At 32.9% G+C, this 22,781-nt stretch overlaps 1 protein-coding gene across 1 annotated transcript in view; it reads left to right on the top strand.

The window, feature by feature from the left end:
- Positions 1-22,781, top strand: part of dmrt99B (doublesex-Mab related 99B) — a 75,334-nt gene that overhangs the window by 8,442 nt on the left and 44,111 nt on the right. Inside the window, exons 2-3 of the mRNA XM_088240004.1 lie at positions 6,508-6,648; positions 10,610-10,736. Coding sequence (XP_088096130.1) covers positions 6,508-6,648; positions 10,610-10,736 — 268 coding nt within the window. The remainder of the gene's footprint in view (positions 1-6,507; positions 6,649-10,609; positions 10,737-22,781) is intronic.

Here is a 22,781-nt window from a genome sequence, read left to right as displayed (position 1 = left end):
TTAATCGTACGTTTACTTGTTTATTTCCTAATTCGAAAATGAGCAAAAAAAATAAGACAAAATAGTAAAGGTTATACGTCATTCGAAAAAAAAAAATTACAAGAAATTGTATTTGCTTTTACGTTACATATATTATTTTATTTGATTACAAGACACCAAAATGGAATGTCAAATAAACGAAAGTGAGCATTTTCGACAGCTCTTTGTGTTCGCGTTCAATCGAGAGAATATAGGGCAGAGGCGGCTCCTTAGTATGTGCATAAGGGCAATGCACTGCCAAGTAAAAATATGTATATTAAATTAGTAATTTTATTGAAAGTCAAAATATGTTATAGGTACAAAGAAACAGGCATTCGCTGAAATAATATAATCTTAAACATCATACATAATATTCTATACTAGCGCCAAAAGATCTAGCGAGATCGACTCTAGCGGACGATTTTATTATCTTGTCTACGCATGCGCAATCGTCCCCGTGCATATTCTGTTTGGCACAATTCTTTACCCTGAATTTGTATGAAATATACCATATCTCTTAAAATCGTCATTTGAGCGAGATAGACAACTTTTCATCGTGAATCGGTGAATCGTGCGTTAGAGGGAGAAGATAATATACATGCTCCGGGCATTGCTAACGCATGCACATATTTGAAGTTTAAAGTTCGTTTGTAATGTCACTTTGAACATGCGTAACGACATGATATTAGTACTAATTTAGTTACGTATAACGTGCGTATTATTTTGGGCGCATTTAGCGTTTCTGGTTCCGATGCGCGGGCTGCATACTATTGCTCGTTTATCACGTCAGACCTGCCATATTGTTATAATATTATTGAATTTAATAAACAAGTTGACAAAGCGTAAAGAAATGCACTGCCAATGTTTTCGGTCAGGAGCCGCCAGTGATATGGGAGTATGCAATAAGGAGATACGTTATTAACAAATTTGTTGTAGAATAATTCAATATTATCTATGTTTTTAAATTATTTCCATAAATAAACAGGTAAAATAATTGAAAATGCTTTACAGAACTGATCAAAATACATGAAAAGGAGAAAAACTTAAAACACACTTTACAAGGTTTTAAAAAAGTACAATGATTTACCTGAAGAAATAAAACAAACAGAAAGTCAAAAAATATTTTAAATCAATTAAAAACAGTCCTCTGTATAATTGTTTATTAGTTCTTGTGAACGAATAAATGAAAACATAAAATTACATAAAGAACGAAACCATCAAAACTCTTGATTGCTCGCTAGTTCGACCCCATCTAGAATACGCTTCTCCTATTTGGTCTCCATTCTTCAGGACTCATACTGACCATATCGAGTCTGTTCAACACCGTTTTCTAAGAAAAGTGGCATGGTCGCTCGGATTACAAAAGGGTTATTATTCCAATTTAGAGCAATCTCTTTATTTGTCTTCATTGGAGAAACGTAGAACTGAGATAGACCTTCTATGCATTGTCAAAATACTTAATACTATAAATGTCCCATCTTTGTTACAATCAATTTTTTTTTCATGTTCCCAACCAAGTCACCAGGAGTCAAAATCTGCTATTTATGAAATCTTCTAAGAGCAACTTTTGTTTATATGTTCCAATGTCCAGAATGTGTAGATTAGTCAATTCATCGCATGACTTGGAATTTTTTGGGATAGATCTTTCGGCTTTTCGTATATCTCTTCGCGACTAAAACAGTGTGGGATAAAGTTGGATTGGCATGGTTTAGCTCAAAGTCTTACGTCTTTCGTTTTTATGAATATATTGTATACCATTTTGTATTCCCCTTGTTTGTCTTTGCTACATAGATTTATGTTATTTTTGTTCAGTTTCTTGTATTTATGTTTCTTCATGTAACTGTTGTTATTGGCTTAGGTCGTATACATAAAAAATAAAAATAATTGTGTCTAGTCAATTTTACCATACAACACAGTTAAAAAAATATATTTTTTTATAAAACAATACAAATATAACTATCATACTTATATGTACGATATGTAAATCAAATAAATAAAAAAAACCTTTAGTTAATAAGATTAATAAAAATAAACAAATGGCAAGGACAGAAAAAGAAAATTGTCACAGGAAAGAAATTAAATAAACTATCGATTATGGTGATCTCAATAATGTATCTGTCGCCGCCAAATTGTTATATCAGCCACTCAACAGAACGGCTAGGCTGTTCATTAAATGCCGGCATTCACCCGAATGGCTGGGCAGTCCGTTGAATGAATAAAGGTAAAAAGTTCTAAGTGTTGGCAGGTTGTAAGCTTACGCTTTGGAAACGGCCGAACTAAACGCCTATTTTTTGTTAAGTCAAGTTATGCAAGGTTCGGATTGATTCGGTTAAGTATAATAATAAAAAAATAAGACTTAAGTTAAGAATGAATTATTAAGTTGAACTAAGGATTAAGTTAAGCAAAAAAAATTATATCATTTAACATAACTCATCCTATCCTTACCTAACTTAACTTCACTTGAAAAAAAATTAAACGATTTTTATTGTAGTATTAAAATTAAAGAGGCTAAATGACGCTAAGCCCTTTTGTTAAGCGTTCATTCCAGTCAGTGGCAACCTATGGTATAGTGGGCTGGGGAGGTTGCACTGCGTCTGTCATGAACCCCCTACCCCTAATAAACGTCCAAAAATTAATACTAAGAGTGAAGCTGCGATGTCCTCCCACTTTGCCCCATCTGAGACATTGTTCCAATTCATGAAAATACAGGACATTAGACATTTTTATAAAAAAGAGTCATTGACACATTTCTGGTCATACGGCCACAGGAGTAGATTATTATTATTATTATGGATAACTTATATAGCGCCATTTTCGTAATAAAATACGTCAAGGGCGCTTTACATAGTGATTCTATTGTTGAATTAATTTAATTGAAGCTTTTAAATTTGTAATTTAATTAAAACAATTTATTTTGTTGTCACATGCTACGGATTAATTCAAATGATTAGTGGATCAAGTGGGTTTTAAGTTTTTTCCGAAACATCACTTCACTTTCACAGCCTCGCACCTCTGCTGGGAGAGCATTCCATACCATAGGGCCTGCGACCGCAAATGCGCGTTCATAAATTTAGTGCGCTGTTTGCGTAGAGGTATAATAACTTTTCCTCTCGCCGTAGACATAGCTGATCTAAGCGTGAGACGCCTGTCAGCTAGTTCATCTGGAATGCAATGTTCCCTTAGATATTCCGGAGCAGAGTTGTGCAGTGACTTATACATAAGCCAACAGAGTTTGTATTCGACCCTCTGTGGAAAACGTAGCCAGTGTAGTTCCCGAAGTAGTGGAGTGATATGACTGAACTTAGAGATTCCAAAAATAAGTATCGCTACGGCATTCAGTACAGATTGTAGGTGAGTCATTTTGTTTATTGGTAGACCTGCATAGATCATATACATATCAGATCATTACAATAATCGACTCTAGACACTGCAAACGCATTTATTAATTGACGGGCGGCATCAACCGGCAAATTTTTGCGTATGCATTTAATTTGTTTAAGCTGGTAGAAGCATGAACTTATCGTTCTACTAATTTGAGCGTTAAGAGAAAAGTCGGAATTGAGTAAAACTCCCAGTAGTTTAACGGTGGGTAAAGCGGTACTCCCTACATTGGGTAGGGCCGTATCCTGGATCAAATTCTGTCGTCTGGCTGAAGCCACCCATGGTTGTTCAGTTTTTGATGGGTTTAATGTTAGTCTGTTTTCAGCCATCCAGTTTCCTATTTTCTCGATGCATCCGTCAATTAAATTGACAAGCACACTTATCTCGCCTGGTTTGCAGCCCAATCCCAGCAGAATGCTCGTACGAGTTTTTCCTGTAATTTGAATGATTTAATTCCAAAAACACGTACGACGTTCTCTCAGAAGAATTTCTATTTTATGGCCTCAAGAATGTACAATGTCCTGGATGAACATATTAAGTTCTACAAAACGAAAGCCGTTTTTAGAAAGAGTGTACAGGTCTGGATTTTGTACAAGAAAAGAAACCTTTGCAGGAGACTGCTGCAAGATATTTAAGCATGTTGTCCAGATGCCTTTTGAAATAAATGCATGAAAAATTTTTTTTTTAATAAAAACGAACTACTTTGCATGACGTCACTAGGTCTTCCAAATCAACCAATGATAAACTAGTTGTGATAAGTTTTACGGTTATGAATGAATGATTATTCTTCTGTGTTACTCAAGGCTACTTAAAAAAAACCCTACGTCTACTTTGCCTACCATGCGATGATGTTCAAGTTCGATTTCCGACATGATTTAAATGAAATGTTTATTTTAAAAGCGTTTTTATTCTTCAATAATACTAATCATCTTACCTTCATTTAACACTTTTTTATAGAGATGCACTGCCATATGCCAATCAGTTGCCCAATGCACCATTAGGCGCGAAAAGGGAATAATGATGACGGCGAGCTAAGCATTTTATATTATAACGTAGATAAATGTTATTGCAATGAAACTTCGTGAACATTAAACTTTCGTAAAGACAATTTGAATTTACCATGGACATTTGAAGATAATTCTGTCATCTTCTCTGTTACAGTAAAAAATATTATATAAATATGGACTTGGCTGACTTCTTAAAAATTTTAACGGATATAAATTTAAAATCAAAATCAAAAAGCACACGCCATAATGATATGTCGCGGGGTAATGTCTACAATTAGGTGACTTTAAAATCAGCGTTTAAGTTACCCACTAAAAACATATGTTGTTTACTCCTGCATGAATGCTACAAATTGACAAGTCATGCATTTAAATCATCATGTAGTTATTTAAATAAATCACGACTTGTCTAATTACCAGTGGCGAATAGTGATTTTATTTACAGGTAGGCTATAAAAAATATCATATATTGTTGTACCTACATAGAAGGTACATAATATAATGTAAGTAATATATACTATAAATTAATATTTTTCTGTGGTTCTGTGTGATACAACAACTCTCATCCATGAAATCAACTCAAACGATGTAACTTCGTGATATATTATATTATATAGATATATTATCCATTAATTTAATATATAATTCATTAAAAAAAATAGCACTGTGAATTCAGTCGATATTTATTTTATTTTATTTTATTCAAAAAACATACAGTCATACATAATAAGTATTGAAAACAACAATTTTTTAACACAAAAAAACCAATTAAGTTTTCATAAATTATGCAAAAGATAAAAACATTTAATGTGACAAAAATGATCAAGATAAGCTGTGATTGGTGTACCAATGCAGTGCCCTACGTACTATTAGGTGCGGAAAGGGAATGATGATGATGATAATTAAATATTGTATTACTGTTTAATAAATTAACTCGGTACTAGGTAGTAATGTCATAAAAAAATATCAAAAGAACTCTGTTTTTAACTACGAATTTTATAATTTTTTAAAAATTTATTGTAATTTTGTTGTTTATTTTTGCGTATAACGTATGCCTTAAAAAAGGTTGTACCTAGTTAGGCTGACTAGATATAATCCAGAGGAATCTATTACCTAAGTATGTATGTAGTAGATAAAGCAATGCGGAAGTTCAGTGTCTTTTTAAAAAAAATTGTTTGTTAAAAGACTTTTAAAGTAAGCAAAAAAAAAAAAAATTTTTACTAACTATGTATTATCAGCACTATGATTTTTTAAAGTTTTGTATTTCTGAAACAACTCCGCGTGTCACGTCAGAGGTTGTTCCCTGTTAGTTGTTCCCATTGGTTCATTTACGGTATACCAACCGGATATCCTTACCAACTCTCGCATCATTGGTTGGTTCATACGGACCAGTGACGTCAATCAAAGTAGTGCGTTTTTATTAAAAAAAAATAATTTTTTTTTTTCGTACATTTTTAATATACTTTGCCATACAATTTAATGATCTAATTTTTACCGCGCGCAAGAAAACATTTTTTGTATCCAATTTCCCGTAAGGCTGAAGTTCCTCAGTGAAATTAAGTTGATAAACCAAGAGTTGATAAACCATCTTTGAGGCGCCTGAATTACTAAGCTCAATAAAATTAAATATCCCAACTAGAAACCTCTGACAAAACTTACTCTTTTATACCGATAACCATAGAACTAACTATGGTTTTCATTTCCTTGTGCCCAGAATTCTTAGGTCTGCCAACAAACATACCAGTCTTGATTTCTTTGATAACAAGTTGTCTTCTTTCTAACGATCACTGAATCAAATTCAATTATAAACACCTCTCTCCCGCTTCCGCTCCCACAAAGTCTACTATAAACCATTGAGTCTTTCTAATTTTGTTATAATAATTTTCTATGAATAAATGTGTTCATTAAAATGCCCATTGGGCGTATATATAAATAAATAAATAAATTATTACTATCATTATATTACCAAACGTCTTGCCGTTTGAGCCATTCATCACATATGCATACAGATTTTCTGCATTAATATATCATCCAGCTCATTTTTCCTTCCTACCGCTCTATTAATTTTTATTGTATCTATTAATAGAGTTTTTTCTTTTTTTAGAGAACACCCAAATGCGCGAGGTGCAGAAACCATGGCGTGGTCTCGGCTCTCAAGGGACACAAACGCTACTGCAGATGGAGAGATTGTGTGTGCGCCAAGTGCACTCTGATAGCGGAGAGGCAAAGGGTCATGGCTGCTCAGGTTAGAACTTAAATCTGTATCTATTTATATTTAGTATCTCAATAATCCAGGCATTCCAGAAGGATGAGCTTAACCCTACGTAGGTCGCGCCTCAAAAAGTGACACAATAGGTCGCGCGGGATACGTACCGTCGTGTTCGTAGAACAACGACGGAGTGGTGAGATAAAGTGTCAAATAAAATTAAGCCGCTCTCGTGTGAAGGCAAAGAAAATATTTATTTATTTACGGTTCCATGGCCAGTGAAAAAAAAGACAACAAAAAATAACATAATAACTTTATCACTGCAACAATCATATCTCAATATATTCTAGCAATTCAGTACTGAATCGTCTACATGCGCTGGGTAATAAACATTCGGATTTAGGTGACATATTTTTATTGAAATTTCCAGCTTATAAACAATTACTTGTAAAACATTTTAGTGTGGAATCAATATTTTAATTATGTTCTTTCTAAGTAAGCATTGAAAAACTTGTTACTGTATATACTCCACTGTAAATACGTATGCATGTATGTAATGTAAAAAGTACTTGTACCGTTAATTCTTGAAAAAATAAAAAATAAAATAAAATATTAAAGAAGAACAAAAACATCGAGAAATGTATACAATGGTAAACAGTATTTACATAAATTAATTTTTATTTTATTTTTATTTATTAAGGAAAAACAACCGTTGTTTTTTAAGAATACAAAATACGAAAAACCTTGTTTATTTCACGGATCATTCAAAAAGTTTAATTTTGTCAATCTGTGCGATAAAAAAAAAAGCGTTAAAAAAAAAAATTGTTATTTTTTTGCGATTATGGCTCGATATCTTCAATTACAGAATTAAAAAAATATTAAAATTGCATTCATTTGTAATTTTTCAATTATTTTCTATTAAATAAATAATAATTATGTAATAATTTACTCCCATATTTAAATTTTGGGGGCATTTTCGACGAGTTAAAAATAATTTACAATTAGAAAAGGGAAATCAAGTTGACAAAATAAATTGTACACGTGTACTGACCGATAGAATATTGTTTATGTAAAAATATCAAAAGTTAACTCATTAAATTGTTGCTGGTTTACAACGCGTCTTACAGTTAAAAAGCGCATTGACGGTGTGAAATCTAGCCCCTATTTAAAAGTATAAAATGAATATTGATAACAAATATTTTTTTATTTATTAAGGAAAAACAACGGTTGTTATATAAGAATACAAAATACAAAAAATAGTACACACATCCAGTTAAAGTTTTTCACAAATATAATGAGAGAACATGTTACACAGTAAAGAGAAAAATAATATATTATGTAAGACATGAGAAAAAAAAGAGCTCGTAAGAAGGTTAAGGGATGAGGAAATAGAGTGGAGGAGTGGAGGAGAGGGATTTTCGTAATATAGTTGACCAATTCAAAATTTTGATATTATAATAAAATAAACATAATTAAAGGAACATAAACTTATTACACACTGACAAACGTTTTATTTTACAGTGTTTCAAAAAGTTTTTTTTTTGAAGTCACAAAATTTTGTAGCAAAAATATCTAAATGGGGACAAAGTAAATTAAATTTCTAAGAGCTACGATAAATAAACGAGTTTTGAACATAATTTTTTTGGTCAATAAATTATAAAAAAATGAACTTGTCGTGTTGATATAAAAAATAAATATCACATCTGTAACAAATATAAATATTTACCTTTATAAAAGAAAGGTAAATAAAAGAAAATAGCAGTTTTTTAAAAAGAGGAAGAGAAGAAGGAAAAAAAGTGCTTTAAAAGGAAAGTTATAAAGTTTACTTCGTGGTTGATATAAATATTAATATGAAACAATAATAAATTTAAAAAAGAATTATACACACAAGAGTAAAGAGTTAAAGCAAAAGTGAAGAACTAATCATTATTTGAATTTTAAATTATTACAAATGACCTCACGACCGGCCAATGAAGATAATTCAATATGGCCAATCAGAGAGATAGATTTCTTCTTAATAACAATATATTTTGTGAACAAAATCAAAAGTTTTAAATGTTTTTAATATCACAACTGGATCTCTTCACAAAAAACTAATTTCTTATTCTGACAGCCGATTAAGAAATCACTATTTATTTATTATATATACGGCCTAAGCCAATTACAACAGTTACATGAAAACATAAATGCAAGAAACTGAACAAAAAGAACATAAAACTATTTAGCAAAGACAAACGAGGGAAAAACCATAATTGTATACAATATATTCATAAAAACAAAAGACCTAAGACTTCAAGCTAAACCATGCCAATCCAACTTCATCCCACACTGTTTAGTCGCGAAGATATCTATGAAAAGCCAGAAGATCTATCCCAAAGAATTCCAAGTCGTGTGGTGAATTGACTAATCTACACATTCTGGACATTGGGGCATAAAAACCAAAGTTGCTCTTAGAAGATTTTATAAATAGCAGATTTTGACTTCTGATGACACGGTTGGGAACATGAAAAGAAATTAATTGCAACAGAGATGGGACATCACTTAAAGCATTTAGTATTTTGAAAATGCACATAAGGTCCATCACAGTTCCACGTCTCTCCAACGAAGACAGATTAATAAATTGCTCTATTTCAAAATAGGAATAATTACCCCTTTGTAATCCGAGCAACCATGCCACTTTTCTTAGAAAACGGTGTTGGACAGACTCGATATGGTCAATATGAGTCCTGTAGAATGGAAATCAAATAGATTTACATCACTTTTGAGTTCCCTACCACTATTTTCACTAATATTAAAACGATTTTATAATGCGTCGTTGTTCTGCGACCATGAGCGAAGTATGGATTTGGAAAAACAAGGATGAAAGTAGGCTGAATGCTGTCGAAATGCGATCCCTACTGCGAATGAGTGGTAAAACGAGGTACGATAGATGCACAAATGTTGAGATCCGTACATTATGTAAGACTGAGGTAAGCATTATCGACAAAATCAAGAAAATAGCTCTGCGTTGGTTTTGACATGTAGAGCGAATGGACAGCGAAAAAACGGCTAAGAATATTTATAATGCGAATGCTGATAGATGCAGAAATAGAGGAAGACCGAGAAAGACATGGCATGACCAAATCCAACAAATACTTGAAGATGGACATGTCAAAAGTCGGAATAATCATCGCGCGTGCATGAGAAAATGTATAAATGTAGTGTAAGCGAAATGTGTATGCCAAGATAGAGTGATGTGGCGTTCTATCCTCTCTACCTACCCTTACAGGGAAACGGCGTTATGGTTTGCTGTTGTTGTGGTTGTAAAATAAAACACTAGTTCAAAATATTAAAAAAAAAATGAAATTATAAGAATATTTATTCGTATTCGCATTGACATTATTATTATAATAGTTGCATAATTCATATAGCGCCATTTTCATGAAAATCTTTGTCTTTAAATATATTATCTTCAAATTATAATAACATACTTTAGTTCAACACTTAGTCTTTATTGAGATCCCGAATACCTAAGTTCAGTCTTAATTTGAAATGGCGTAATCTGCCGGTAATTATATTTTAATTATAATATTTTTTCACAGAATACCTTTACAAATTATTGTTTTTATCTAATTTATGTTTTTTTAAATTATTTATTACTGCGCGATTCAAAAAAACATTCGTTTTTAAGTGGCAAAACCGTATGATTTCCTAATTTTGCGTTCGTTTTACCAGACTACAGCCTTATAAATTGGACCTCAATTTGGGAAAACCAATGAAAAACACAGAGGAACAGCCTTGTCCGATGTTTATTTTCAAGCAAACTCTTTAGGCCCACAGTTTGAAAAACACAAGTTTAAAGTAATGTTTATTAAAATTGTAAAATATGTTTCAATATTGATTTAATTTTTTGTCCACCTTTTTCTAGCTTAGAAATTGAGTTGATTCTTTCATGTCTAGTCAAGATATGGGCTATCTGTAGGAATGTAATTACAGGATATAGTTTATGTGCTCGGCACAGGTGGCGCTACGGAGGCAGCAGGCTCAAGAGGAGAGCGAGGCGCGGGAGCTAGGACTTCTCTACGCGGGGCCTCCGGGAAGTGCGCCGCAGCAGCGTCCCCACTACAAAGACGAAATGCATCAACCTAGTGAGTAATTTTTCTCTACCCTGCTTTTTTTGTATGGTTCTAAAAATGGTTCTAAAAATTTATCGGAATACTTAAATTTTTAATGTCATTTAAATTAATGTTTAAGTAATAAAGACTTAAATGACGGAACGATTTAAATTTTTTAAAACGTAATTTAATAAGATAAAATCAAAACATTAAACGATAAAGGGTGAAATAATTCATGACCGACCGTAGTTTCAGTTTCGGCCTATTTCGGCCAAATAAACTAGTTTCGGCCGCGGTTTCGGTTTTGGACAAAAATAGGCCGAAACTAAGACTCAGCCGATACCTGCGGTGGGGATGTAAAATTAAAAAAAAAAATCGGTTAAAAATTCACATATTTATTTATTTATACTTTTACACTGTTTGTATTCCTATTTTATACAAAATAATGTTCCCGAGTTAAACATTTTACAAAATGTGAAACATGCCTTAAATTAGTTATTTAACAAATAATATTAAACCTAATTATCATTAACATAATTAACAATATAAAATAATCATAAAAAACATAACCAATTTATATAGACCAAATTTCATAAACAGTACACACATTTTACAATATTTATAAGACCTGCCTATTAACCTTTGTAATAAAACGCTTCAAATGTAATTTTGTACCTGTCTCGTAACAGCCCTCTGGGCGTTTATAAAAAATAAATAAAATAATAAAACCGACATATTTTATGTACAAATCAGCAGTTATCTTGTCCCTCGTAATGTTATTAGTTATTCATTTTATTTATTCATATAAAGACACTTATTACAAAAAATAAAAACGTATCCCTAACTCTTTTAGGCCAAGAGTGTTGAGTGTTGAGTTGGGATACAACAAAATAGAAAGTGAAAGCATCCATATTATTAAAGAATACGACAAATAAAAAATATTACATTAACATAAATTTTAATAAACACCTGGACAACACGCTTAATAGTACCATGTACAAATCTATGCAATGTCTTGCAGAAGACTCCTGCAATGGTCTCTTCCCTTAGACAAACTCCACACTTGTACACTTCTCCTGAAAATGGCCTTTGTCTAATTCTACCTGATGTTTAATGGCTGCATTAACTTAACAACTCGCAAAGTAATTTATTTATTTATTTATTTTTAGTTCACAAACAGAAAAAGATTGAACAATATAAACACAATTTATAAAATAAAAAATAATAACACTAAACATCTTTCACCAATTATATTACCAAAATTTTACCAAAATTTAGTTTTCATTATATGTTATTAAAGCAGTTTATTAGAATTTATAAAAGATTAATTTTAATAAAATTAGATGCAATTTATACAATAGAATATAATTTCACTAGATTATAAATAAAGTCTCGTAGTAGGAATAAGTTTTTTTAAATGTATTTCAATAAATTATAGTAATAATAGTCACAATAAAATAAATAAAAAACAATGCGTTCTCTTATTTAGTGTATACGATATATTATTGTTGTACATGTTAGTTTTTTTAAATTTATTTATTTATTGGGGATATCAACAGTAATACATGTAACAAAAATATAACAAATAAAATATACAGAGAATAAAACCAATGACAGATATCCACAGAAATACATTAAATACACGTACAATACATACTAGTGTGTTTCTGTGAGTGTGAGTGAGTGAGGGGGTGGGTGAGTGGGCGTAAATAATATTTTACAAGTGTCGAGATAAAATAAAATAAAATAAGATAAAATAAGACTTTATTATTGAAGCTAAGTATAAGACAAAAAAGTATGTTTTAAGACGCGCATTTTAAATATTATTTTTTTACAATCAGAGAGTGAGTATATATTTATTTTATTTATTTATTCATATTTTTGCTTACAAACCATAATTAATAATAAAAATAATGTGACCTCACTGGGCTTTCCCGTGCCGAGGACACTTAACAATATACTTTTTTTAAATTACATTTGAGAATACACAAAGAAGACTAACTTTTAAAAAAACGAAGATAAGTAACAAATATTCAGACAGTTTTAAAAACAAGGTATTTATGTACATCTATATTATTTATATTACAAAACACACAATGAAAATAACAAAAACTTAACATAAGCTATACACTTGTGGAGCAGTTGATTCAATATTGGTATGGGGGAATGAGACAATCCATTTTACTTCTACCTAGCTCCACTATCCATTTTTTTATAGCCTTTTTGAACATTTTTTCGATACTAATTGTTTTAATAGATAGTGGAAGTAGGTTATAGATTTTAATTGAATAATACTCAAAATCCCTTTGTCCGAAAGTGGTTTTAGTTTGTATTTGTTTGAGTTGTCTATGTGTTGAGGATCTAGTGATTGTATCTTTGTATGTGATGTATTGTGGGGGTTATGTCTTTCATTTGAGTAAGAGTAGTTTTCGAATCTATAAGTGAGTATTGTTTTAGCGTATAATTGTTTTGGTGTCATAAGTTGTGATTTATATATTTAGGGTGTGTGTATATGTGTATGGGTGTGTGAGTATTGCGTGCATGCGAGAGTGTGTAATACTGAGTACTCATGAAATGAATAAATAGCATTCTCCTAAACCTGCAACACATTAGCGGTTTTAGAGAAATGATAGATATGATTAGTTGACATAGGTAGGTATGGAGCAGAAGACCACCTAGGTAGTGAACTGCCAACTGCCCACGGCTGCAGGTGGACATACAATACGGCCTATCCAGCATTTGCCCACAAACTACAGTAATGTATGGCTATTTAAACACTTTTATAAAAACAAAGTTTCATGGCCGCAGAGACACCGCGACTTGGAGCTGTTTGTCCAAATCAAATAATATTCAATGCTCAGAGGCGTACGACAGCTGATAAAAAAACCTAGAAAAAACGCAAACAAAAGCATTACATTTATTTCATTTTAATAACATAAACGGCAAATCTGCCTTTTACAAAAAATTATAATACTAACATATTTTGTTTAATATTTTTTTAAAAAACATAAATTTCCTATGTCTCTGGTTATATTCGACCAATGAGCGTTAGAATTATGTCTACCAATTGACAGTTCAAAGTTACAACAATACTACCGCCAGTCAAATCACTATATTTCAACCAATTTATATTGTCCCAAGTTGATTTCAAGTCTTGCGAATAACACCACTATTCACTCACAATCAGTAAGAGTGTACATTAAATTATTAAGCAGAAAAATCTAGCAGATAATTTGTGTTCAAAAACAAAATCACTTTGGTAAATAAGATGGCATAATTTTTATTAGGTCATCTCAGGTCACCAAACACATGTTTTTATTAATTCACGAAATGACATGAACGTAAATAAGTAACTGAGATTATCGATAATTTAAATAATGAAATGAGATAAACTTAAATAAGTCACTAAGATTATTGGCAAGTCGGAACAAAACAATCACAAAGCTAAATTGGTCTTTTTAATATTTTTAAAAATTAAGTAAACTTGTCATTTGTATCGGAATATAAAATCGACTCAACCGGCTTTCGGTCATTATATGTTTGTCTGCGTTACGTCCTTCACACAGCAATGTAAACACAACACTAATAGCGTCGCTTCCGTATTGACACGGAATCTAAATTCTCTGAATAAAAAAGAGACCGATGTAACTGTTTTGTCCTTTTCCCACCTGAATGTTGCATTTTTTTATGCAGAAAGAGGGATAGTGTTCATTGAGTTCGTTTTATGATCTTAACTCATTTTAAGTCTAAGTCGTTTTCGTCCTCAAGGTGCTATATAAACTTCATTCGTAAGCTCTCATGAGCCTCCGTACATAACATTCTCTTAAACTTCCATTAGAATTTAACAACATTTTGAGGACCAGACGTCCTAGACTTCTACGTTGCGTTCTCTAAAATGTTCTTCGTCTCTATTGTAATATGTTAATATTAACAGCTCCCCAGGAAGTTAAATCCAGTCCTTGTCAACAAAAATTTGGGCAAACTCGAAATATTTTTGATAAATCCACCTGGTCCATGTAGAAGTATAGAATTTTCCAGGCGTTGCCTAGTATTTAGGTGAAATAATTGAATTAGATAAATAAAGATTTCAGCTCTTTAACTACACAAACTTCAACAGTGAAAGAATTGAAGGAATATAGATGTTTAAATATGGGCAGAATGGTGAATGTTACACAGTGTCTAAAATGGCCACTGAAACTAGCCAATGACAGGTCGTAAGCCCTGTAGATGCCTAGACTTCTATATTACCTTTTCTAAAATGTTCTTTATTTCTTAATAAATTGAGTTTTTCTACTGACATTTCTTGGTGGAACTGCATTTTAATAATAATAATAAAAATACTTTATAGTTTTATTCCACTTTTATTTTTTTTATTTTTTTATTATTTTTTTACTAGTCACCGGGTCAGATTGGTCTGACGTCAGTCATTATCAGTGTCAGTGACACCAGTCTGATGATGTCGGTCACGACGAAACCCGGTCACTGGTAAAAAAAATTATATATATATATTTTTTTAATATAAATAAAAGTGGAATAAAACTATAAAGTATTTTCATTATTATAATTCTTTATTTTTGTTGTAATATGTCCATTAGAATTCATGCGAAATATCTCTTATGCAATACGGGAGAGTACCGATAAAAATGAAACCACGAGTCGCCTCTGTGGGGTTTACTTTATAATACTTTCATATATAGTTGCAGAACATTGAAGTTTTCTATTGGACATAAAGCGGAGTGTTTACCCAAAAAGATCTTTATTTGTTTAAACAAAGTGTGTCTTGTTAACTTGCGCAATGCTAATGGAGTCTACGGTTCTGTTACACGTTACACCACACACCGACATATCATATACACCACCACTCGCGGCTGCTCTCTGGTCTCTGCTCTCTGCTCTCCGCTTTCCGATCTCTGTTCTATGCTCTGCTGTTAGCCGTTGGTTACGACAAACATTGCCGTGTTTGTCTTCAGGGGTGGTCAAGTGGGCTTAGGTGCCGGAACAGTCACCAAACGCAAGTTCTACTCGAATACCGTTCAATATTGTTTCTTTCCGGTACATCAATACTGCAACAGAGATGAATATAGAAGTCTAGGCATCTACAGGGCTTATGACCTGTCAATGGCTGGTTTAAGTGGCCACTTTATTTGTTTATTTTTTTATTTAACTTTTTGTACATAATGTTATTTGTACATTGGCGGGCTTATAACCAAATGGCAATTTCTAAGCTAATAGCAGGCAAGCTAACGTTCAGGCAGGACAACGTCTGTCGGGTCCACTAGTTTTTATACATTTCCGAGAACCATTTACCGTACAATGAAATGCTCCTATTTTTACCCCGTGTAAGAGAAGATTTTTTATATACAATTTTCCGTAATACTGAAATTCCTCATTTTAACCCCGTGTCGCTTTATAAATAACTAGATAATTTAATCATTCGTTATCTATTGATTTAAACATCAGCAAATTTTCAGAAACAATCCTGCCGGTCAAAGTTTTATGATTCGTATAAACAAGTTGCGACTAAGCGAAATTGGTAATACTCCATTTAACCCTCGCTCGCCAAGTTCCCGCGGAGTGGAATGGAAAATGGCCGGCTCTTGAAACTTGAAAAATAACGTAATTATGGCAACATCGTTAATGGCGCATAGCGGCTCTACTCTGGCCTTCTCTAGCCTCCACTGGCCGGAATTATTACCGTTTCAGACCAATTATTATTGAGAAAAGTTGTTAGAATGTTCTAAACCAACACTGGGCCTTCACGGGAAGCATTAATGTGACGGAAAACCCCCGACAGAACCGAATTGGATGGAAAATGGTTATTTAAACCTTATATATAAAAAGTATTCTTGACCAGTGTTTCCCACGGTGGGGCATAATGCTTCAGAGGTGGGGCACCACGCTTCAGAGATGACACTTCGGCATTCCACATATAGATGGGAATACTCATCGGTCATACAAAAAAATGCCTGAAATGTACAAAATTGAAATTTACGCCAAAATGTACTTAAAATAGAACGAAACCCGCTACAATTTCAATAATTACCCGAAAACACAGAAACTATGCAGGATGTAGGAATAATGGCATCGATTTGCGAAGACAAAATACTAACACAAAATATCCTAATATTACTTTGCATGCCAGGAAATTATTATTACCCTTTCCCTCGTCGTATTTGGCGGGGTTTAAGCGCCATTTTTACTCAATAAAAAACGAAATCGATTGGATATAACTAATAAAGTTATAGAGGGGACCTACGACTGAAATTAACTAAGTTAGATCCGAGCATCAAATTCTTTTGTAGCAAGCGTAACTGAATTTAAAATGGCGTCAAGATTTGTGTGTTTGTACTTAATTTCAATTGTCACTAGTGTTTTATTATTGTTTTTATTTTTATTTTATTCTACTTAATTACATTTTCGAATTGTGTTTTGTAATAATTTCAGTTATAATATATGTATTAGAATAGATTTAGGAATAGGTCAATACGTACTTTTTATTTATTTATTTTTGCATCACAACCAGGCCAGGAAGCCCAATTACAGTGGTGAATGACATCACAAAACACCCAGGCTTGAGAAAAGTCACATTTTAATTTTTGTGTTCTCACCGGGAACGAACCCGGAACCTTCCGTGAGTGAGTCAAGCGTCTTGACCACTACACTGCGGATGCCGCCAATTCAATTTCATTAGGGGTTTATATCTCGTTACTATTTTTAAAAAAAGAATAAAAAAATATTCTGGTTTTGTATTTTTCTGATACCTTAAAAAAATCTCGGTTTAAAAATACTTGCTCTAACAATTGTTTTTTAATTACCAAGATGTAAGAAGTTTTTGATATTTTTTCGCGAATAAACAAAACTGTATACATAAATTTACAGGTAAAAAAATTTCGACTGTCTGAAATAATGACTATGTTTTTAGCAAATTTTCAAAAGAGAAAACGCCAATTACGTAGGTACTTTAAACGATTAAACTCACGTATAAAAAGGTTTATTTAAAAAAATGAACTATTTTACCTGGTTTTGGTCCCACGGAAGTGTTGTGTGTATAAGAATCAAATGTTAGGGGTTCAAATTACGCTTTTCGCAACTAGATCTCCACTTTCTAGAACAAGCTTTTAATTTTCGATTTTCATAAAATGCCCTTAAAATTTAAATATTTCGGTCTTCTTCTTTCTTCTTCTTCAGCCTTATTCTCTCCGCTGCTGGATAAAGGCCTCTTCCCAACGTCTTCATTCCTTTCTATCACCCGCTTTCAATATACACGTTTTACCGGCAATAGAGGCAATGTCGTCGACCCATCTTTTTCGTGGCCTTCCAACACTTCTTTTGTTTGCCCATGGTCTCCACTTTATTAGTCTGAGTGTCCACCTGCCATCTTATTGTCTCGCCAAGTGTCCTGCCCACTGCCATTTGATTTCGCTGCACGATCTATGATATCCATGACTCCGGTTCGACGCCTTGTCTCTTCATTTCTTACTCTGTCTCTTAGACATACACCAAGCATCAGTCTTTCCATGGATTTTTGTGTTATAGACATGGTTTCTAGTCCGTATGTTGTCACCGGCAATATGCGCGATTCATATACTTGTCTTTTCAAGCATATAGGGGCTTCTTTATTTTCAAATATATATTTAAGTTTGCCGAAAGCAGCCCAACTTAGCCCTATTCTTCTTGGTAACTCCGCTATCTGGTTATCTTTACCAAGTTTGACTTTGTGTCCTAGATATAGATATATATCATCAACCTCAAAACAAGATATTTCGGTAAGCAATAGAAGTTCAAATATGTATTTAAAAAAAATAAAAAAATTCTTTGAACTTTAAATAAAACGCTTACTAATCCGGGCCTGCTTTTTCAGTACTGAAAATTTACAGGGCTGAACAAGTGGCTGAGGTAATAGGTGTAAAAAGAACTGCACTGAAACATTTGCAAAGTGGGTGAGTGAATTACGGACGCCGGAAGGAAAGGGGAGAGAGGGGGTTGATGACGTAGCGTTTGTAGCCAAGGCTTATGATTTTCCAACTGGGGCGTACAAAGAAGCCAACACAACAATGCTTAACAGCGCGCATCTACAGTATGAATAATATTTCTGGGCATTTTAAAATGGTTGCAAAAGTCCGAATGTTCAGTAGCCAGCCAATGACAGGCAACCCAGATTTAAAAAGGTCAGATTTAAATAGGCCACTTAAACCAGCCAATGACAGGTCATAAGCTGCCTAGACTTCTATATTGCCTTCTCTAAAATGTTCTTAATCATTATTGTAATGTGTTAATATTAACAGCTCCCAAGGGAGTTGAATCCAGTCCTTGTCTACAAAAATTTGCACAAACTCAAAATATTGTTGATAAATCCACCTGGTCCATGAAGACGTAGAGAAATTGAAAAGTTTTCAGGCGTTGCCTAGTATGTAGGTGAAATAATTCAATTAGATGAATCTCACCCGCATAAATAAAGGTTTCAGCTCTTTAACTTCACAAACATCAACAGATGAAAGAATTGAAGGAATATAGATGTTCCAGGCAGATGGCCGAATGGTGAATGTTACACAGTGTGTAAAGTGGCTATTTAAACCAGCCAATGACAGGTCATAAGCCCTGTAGATGCCTAGACTTTTATATTACCTTCTCTAAAATGTTCTTCATCTCTATTGTAATATGTTAACAATTCAAAACGTTAACAATTGATATAAACATTAATCAATGGGAAAAAGGGAAAAAGAGGAAACAGGAAAGGAGGAGAGATTAGGGAGAGAAAGGAGATGTTTCTTCAGACGTGATTTAAACAGAGATAATGTAGTAACATCTTTGATGGTAGATGGGAGATGATTACACAGTCGAGCCGCATGGACACTTTATGAGTTAGAGAAGAAGGAGGAATTGTAGATGGGCATTAAGAGAGTGCTTTGAGAATTTGAACGAAGAGTTAAACCATCAACCGATAAGCGTTGTCATCTTCATCGCTCCCTTTCCGCACCTAATGGTGCGCAGGGCACTGCATTGGTACACCAATCGCAGCGTGTATTGATAATGTTTTTGTTACATGAAGGTAAGATGATCAGTCTAACGCTTCAGGTACCAGTCCAGGGACTTTGAAATATTGTGGTGTAAAAACACCCTTTTTAATTTTGACTTTAAATACATACATAATAAATAAACAAACGAGCAAACCATCACGCCGTTTCCCCGTAAGGGTAGGCAGAGGAAACAGAACGTCATATCACTCTATCTTTACATACAGACCTAGCTTCCTCTACATTCACACATCTTCTCATGGACGCACGCCGATTATTCTTACTTTTTACATGTCCATCTTCAAGTATTCGATGGACTTGATCGTGCCATGTCTTTCTCGGTCTTTCTCGTTTTCTGCATCCATCAACATTCGCATCGTAGATTCTTTTAGCCGTTTTTTTGCTGTCCATTCGCTCTACATGTCCAAACCAACGCAGCACCCCTTTCTTGATTCCGTCGATAATGCATGTCTCAGCCTAAATACTCGTAATACATACAGAATAAAAAATAAACAATTATATATTCAGAAATTAATTCAGGTTAGGTTAGGTTAGGTTAGGTTATCTTAAGCTTGCTTTTTTTTAGTGCAACTGGCCCTAAATTCTTTACTTATATGGATGAAGTCGATAGGTTTTTTAGAAAATTTGTTATTTATTTCGTACTTGGGTTATTTCTGAACGGGCGGTAGCTTTGAACTGTTAAACTCGCAGCAATTTTATCTTACTGTCGTCCTTATAAAATTCTTCTTTGTAGAAAGCCATAGGGTATTTTATGGGATTGTGATGGCGTCGGCAGTCACTATTTGGCACAATGGGAAGACACCGCAGAAATGCGTGGAATTCCAACACCGCCCTTACAGCTTCATATGAAAAATTCCACAGTATCTTTTATGGCTGCTCCATAGAACTCCAACCACCCCTGTGAAGGAAAGAACATAGAAATATATCATATCGTTATATCCCTCGCCATTTTCAGGTGCGAACATTATCACAATTTTGATATTATATATTATTTATATTTGCCGCATTAACTTTGAGGTCAAACGTTTAAATAAATATTTTTATATCATTAATATTTAAAGCATTAACTTTGTGGTTAAACATTTGACTTAATGTTATCAAATATTTGTATTTTCTAATATTTTTATATTTACACTTATAGATTGGTCTCGCTGGGACACTGATAAGGAAGTTCAGTGCATCGGGAAATAGGATATAAATTTTTTTTTCTCACGCGCGGTAAAAAATCATGAATTTTAAGGCAAAGTTTTTCGAAAATGCGTAAAAAAAAAAAAAAAATTGTAAAAATGAAGCACTTTGAACAACGCCACTAGTCCTAACCAATGACAGCGTTGTGATATATTTCTGGTTACCGGGAAGCCAACCCACCGATCAGGGCAACTCACCGAAGAGAACTTGATAGTGTACTGTCAGTTCCAGGATACAGAACTAAGTTCGCACAGAGGCAGTCCTTAGATGTTAGTACAAGATCCTTCAATCTTCTACCTAAGGAATTACAAAACATCAAATCTCTGATACAGTTTAAAGTGGGTTCGAGGTTTTGGATTAGCATGGAAGGAACAGATGGAAACCTTTTTTTGAAAAAAAAAAAAAACCATTATATAAGTACTGCAAATAAACCCTGTTTTTTTAATAGCGGCATATGTCAATCTTATTATTCTTTTCATGGTTATGTCATACCATATTTATATACTATAAACTTATAAATTATTAAGAAAGGAATGGCCCACGCTCAGACGCTGAAGTCTTTGTGGGCATTTTTTTCCAAATTACGGTATGGCTTAATTTTACGATGTATTTTTGAAATGAAAATTCCATATGAATTTATTTATGGAAAAATAAACGAATAAAAAAAATAAATAAAAAAGGCGTAGTAATTTCAAAATAACAAAAGTTGAAAAAAAATTGGTATTGTTTGATAGTCTAAAATAAAAATATTAGGTATATAAGCATTGAACTTCCTCATTACACTAACATGCATAATATTTGTGTCCAGGTGGATGAATTTTATTTACATATTTAAGAGAATTAAAGAAAAATTAAACAATATTTGACTCTCATAATCAGTTATTTGCTTCTTAAATACTCTTAATATATGATATAAGATAGTTTCTTAATAACGTTTTGTAAAACAAATCACGTACTTAGTAGGATTCACAAAAGTAAATAATCTTTGTTTATACAGCCTTTTAAAATAATTTTACTCTTCACAGAAAAGCATGACTCGCATTTTTCACTAGATCAATTATAAATTTTAGCAATTTCTGAGTGGCATTCAAATACTACTTGTAAAAAATTGTAGGTACCAGCGTAAGAGAAAACGTGGTCATACTTTTCTTCATACAAACGTAGTCCCGTGTTTTAGTAAAGTGACTTTTTTACATACTATAGATATTTATCATGGTCGTGTTCATACAGTTTTGTTTTTTTGATCAATCGTTTATTATGGGAACTAGGACCTTCCAAAAACCCTTGAAAGCGCCCAGTTTTATTTTCCATCTTTGGACGTACGGTTTACAAATATGTACTATTTTTGAAAAAAGCAAAAAGTACCGACACAGAAAATTTCATTCTGATACTCATCATTGGCGGCCTCCGTGGTGAAGTGGTCAAGACGCTTGACTCACACACGGAAGGTTCCGGGTTCGATTCCCGGTGAGAACACAAAAAATAAATGTGATTTTTCTCAAGCCTGGGTGCTATGTGATGTAATTCACCACTGTAATTGGGCCTCCTGGCCTGTTTGCGGTGCAAAAAAAATATATTTAAAAAAAAAAAAAAAAACAATAAAAAAATTGGTTCAGTTTTGCAGTGCGTAAAATGGGATAGCGAAACGTCGATTTTGTCAATTTTAGTCAGGCATAATCAGACCGATATGCAGTTTATTAATTTAATAAACGCCCAGAGGGCTCTTACAATATACAGTTAAAAGTACATAAAGTGCTTATCTATAAAGAAAATAACATGAAATAAAACCATAACTATTATACTTAACATGTAATTAATTCTATGAAGAAAAAAATAATGAAATAAAGTGAAGATG

Source organism: Micrasema longulum, unplaced genomic scaffold (genome assembly GCF_059751315.1).
Source record: "Micrasema longulum isolate JH-2025_06_02 unplaced genomic scaffold, ASM5975131v1 h1tg000120l, whole genome shotgun sequence".
In the NCBI taxonomy this organism is placed as follows: domain Eukaryota; kingdom Metazoa; phylum Arthropoda; class Insecta; order Trichoptera; family Brachycentridae; genus Micrasema; species Micrasema longulum.
The sequence above is the reverse complement of the archived record's forward strand: the minus strand, read 5'-3'. Positions and strand labels throughout refer to the sequence as shown.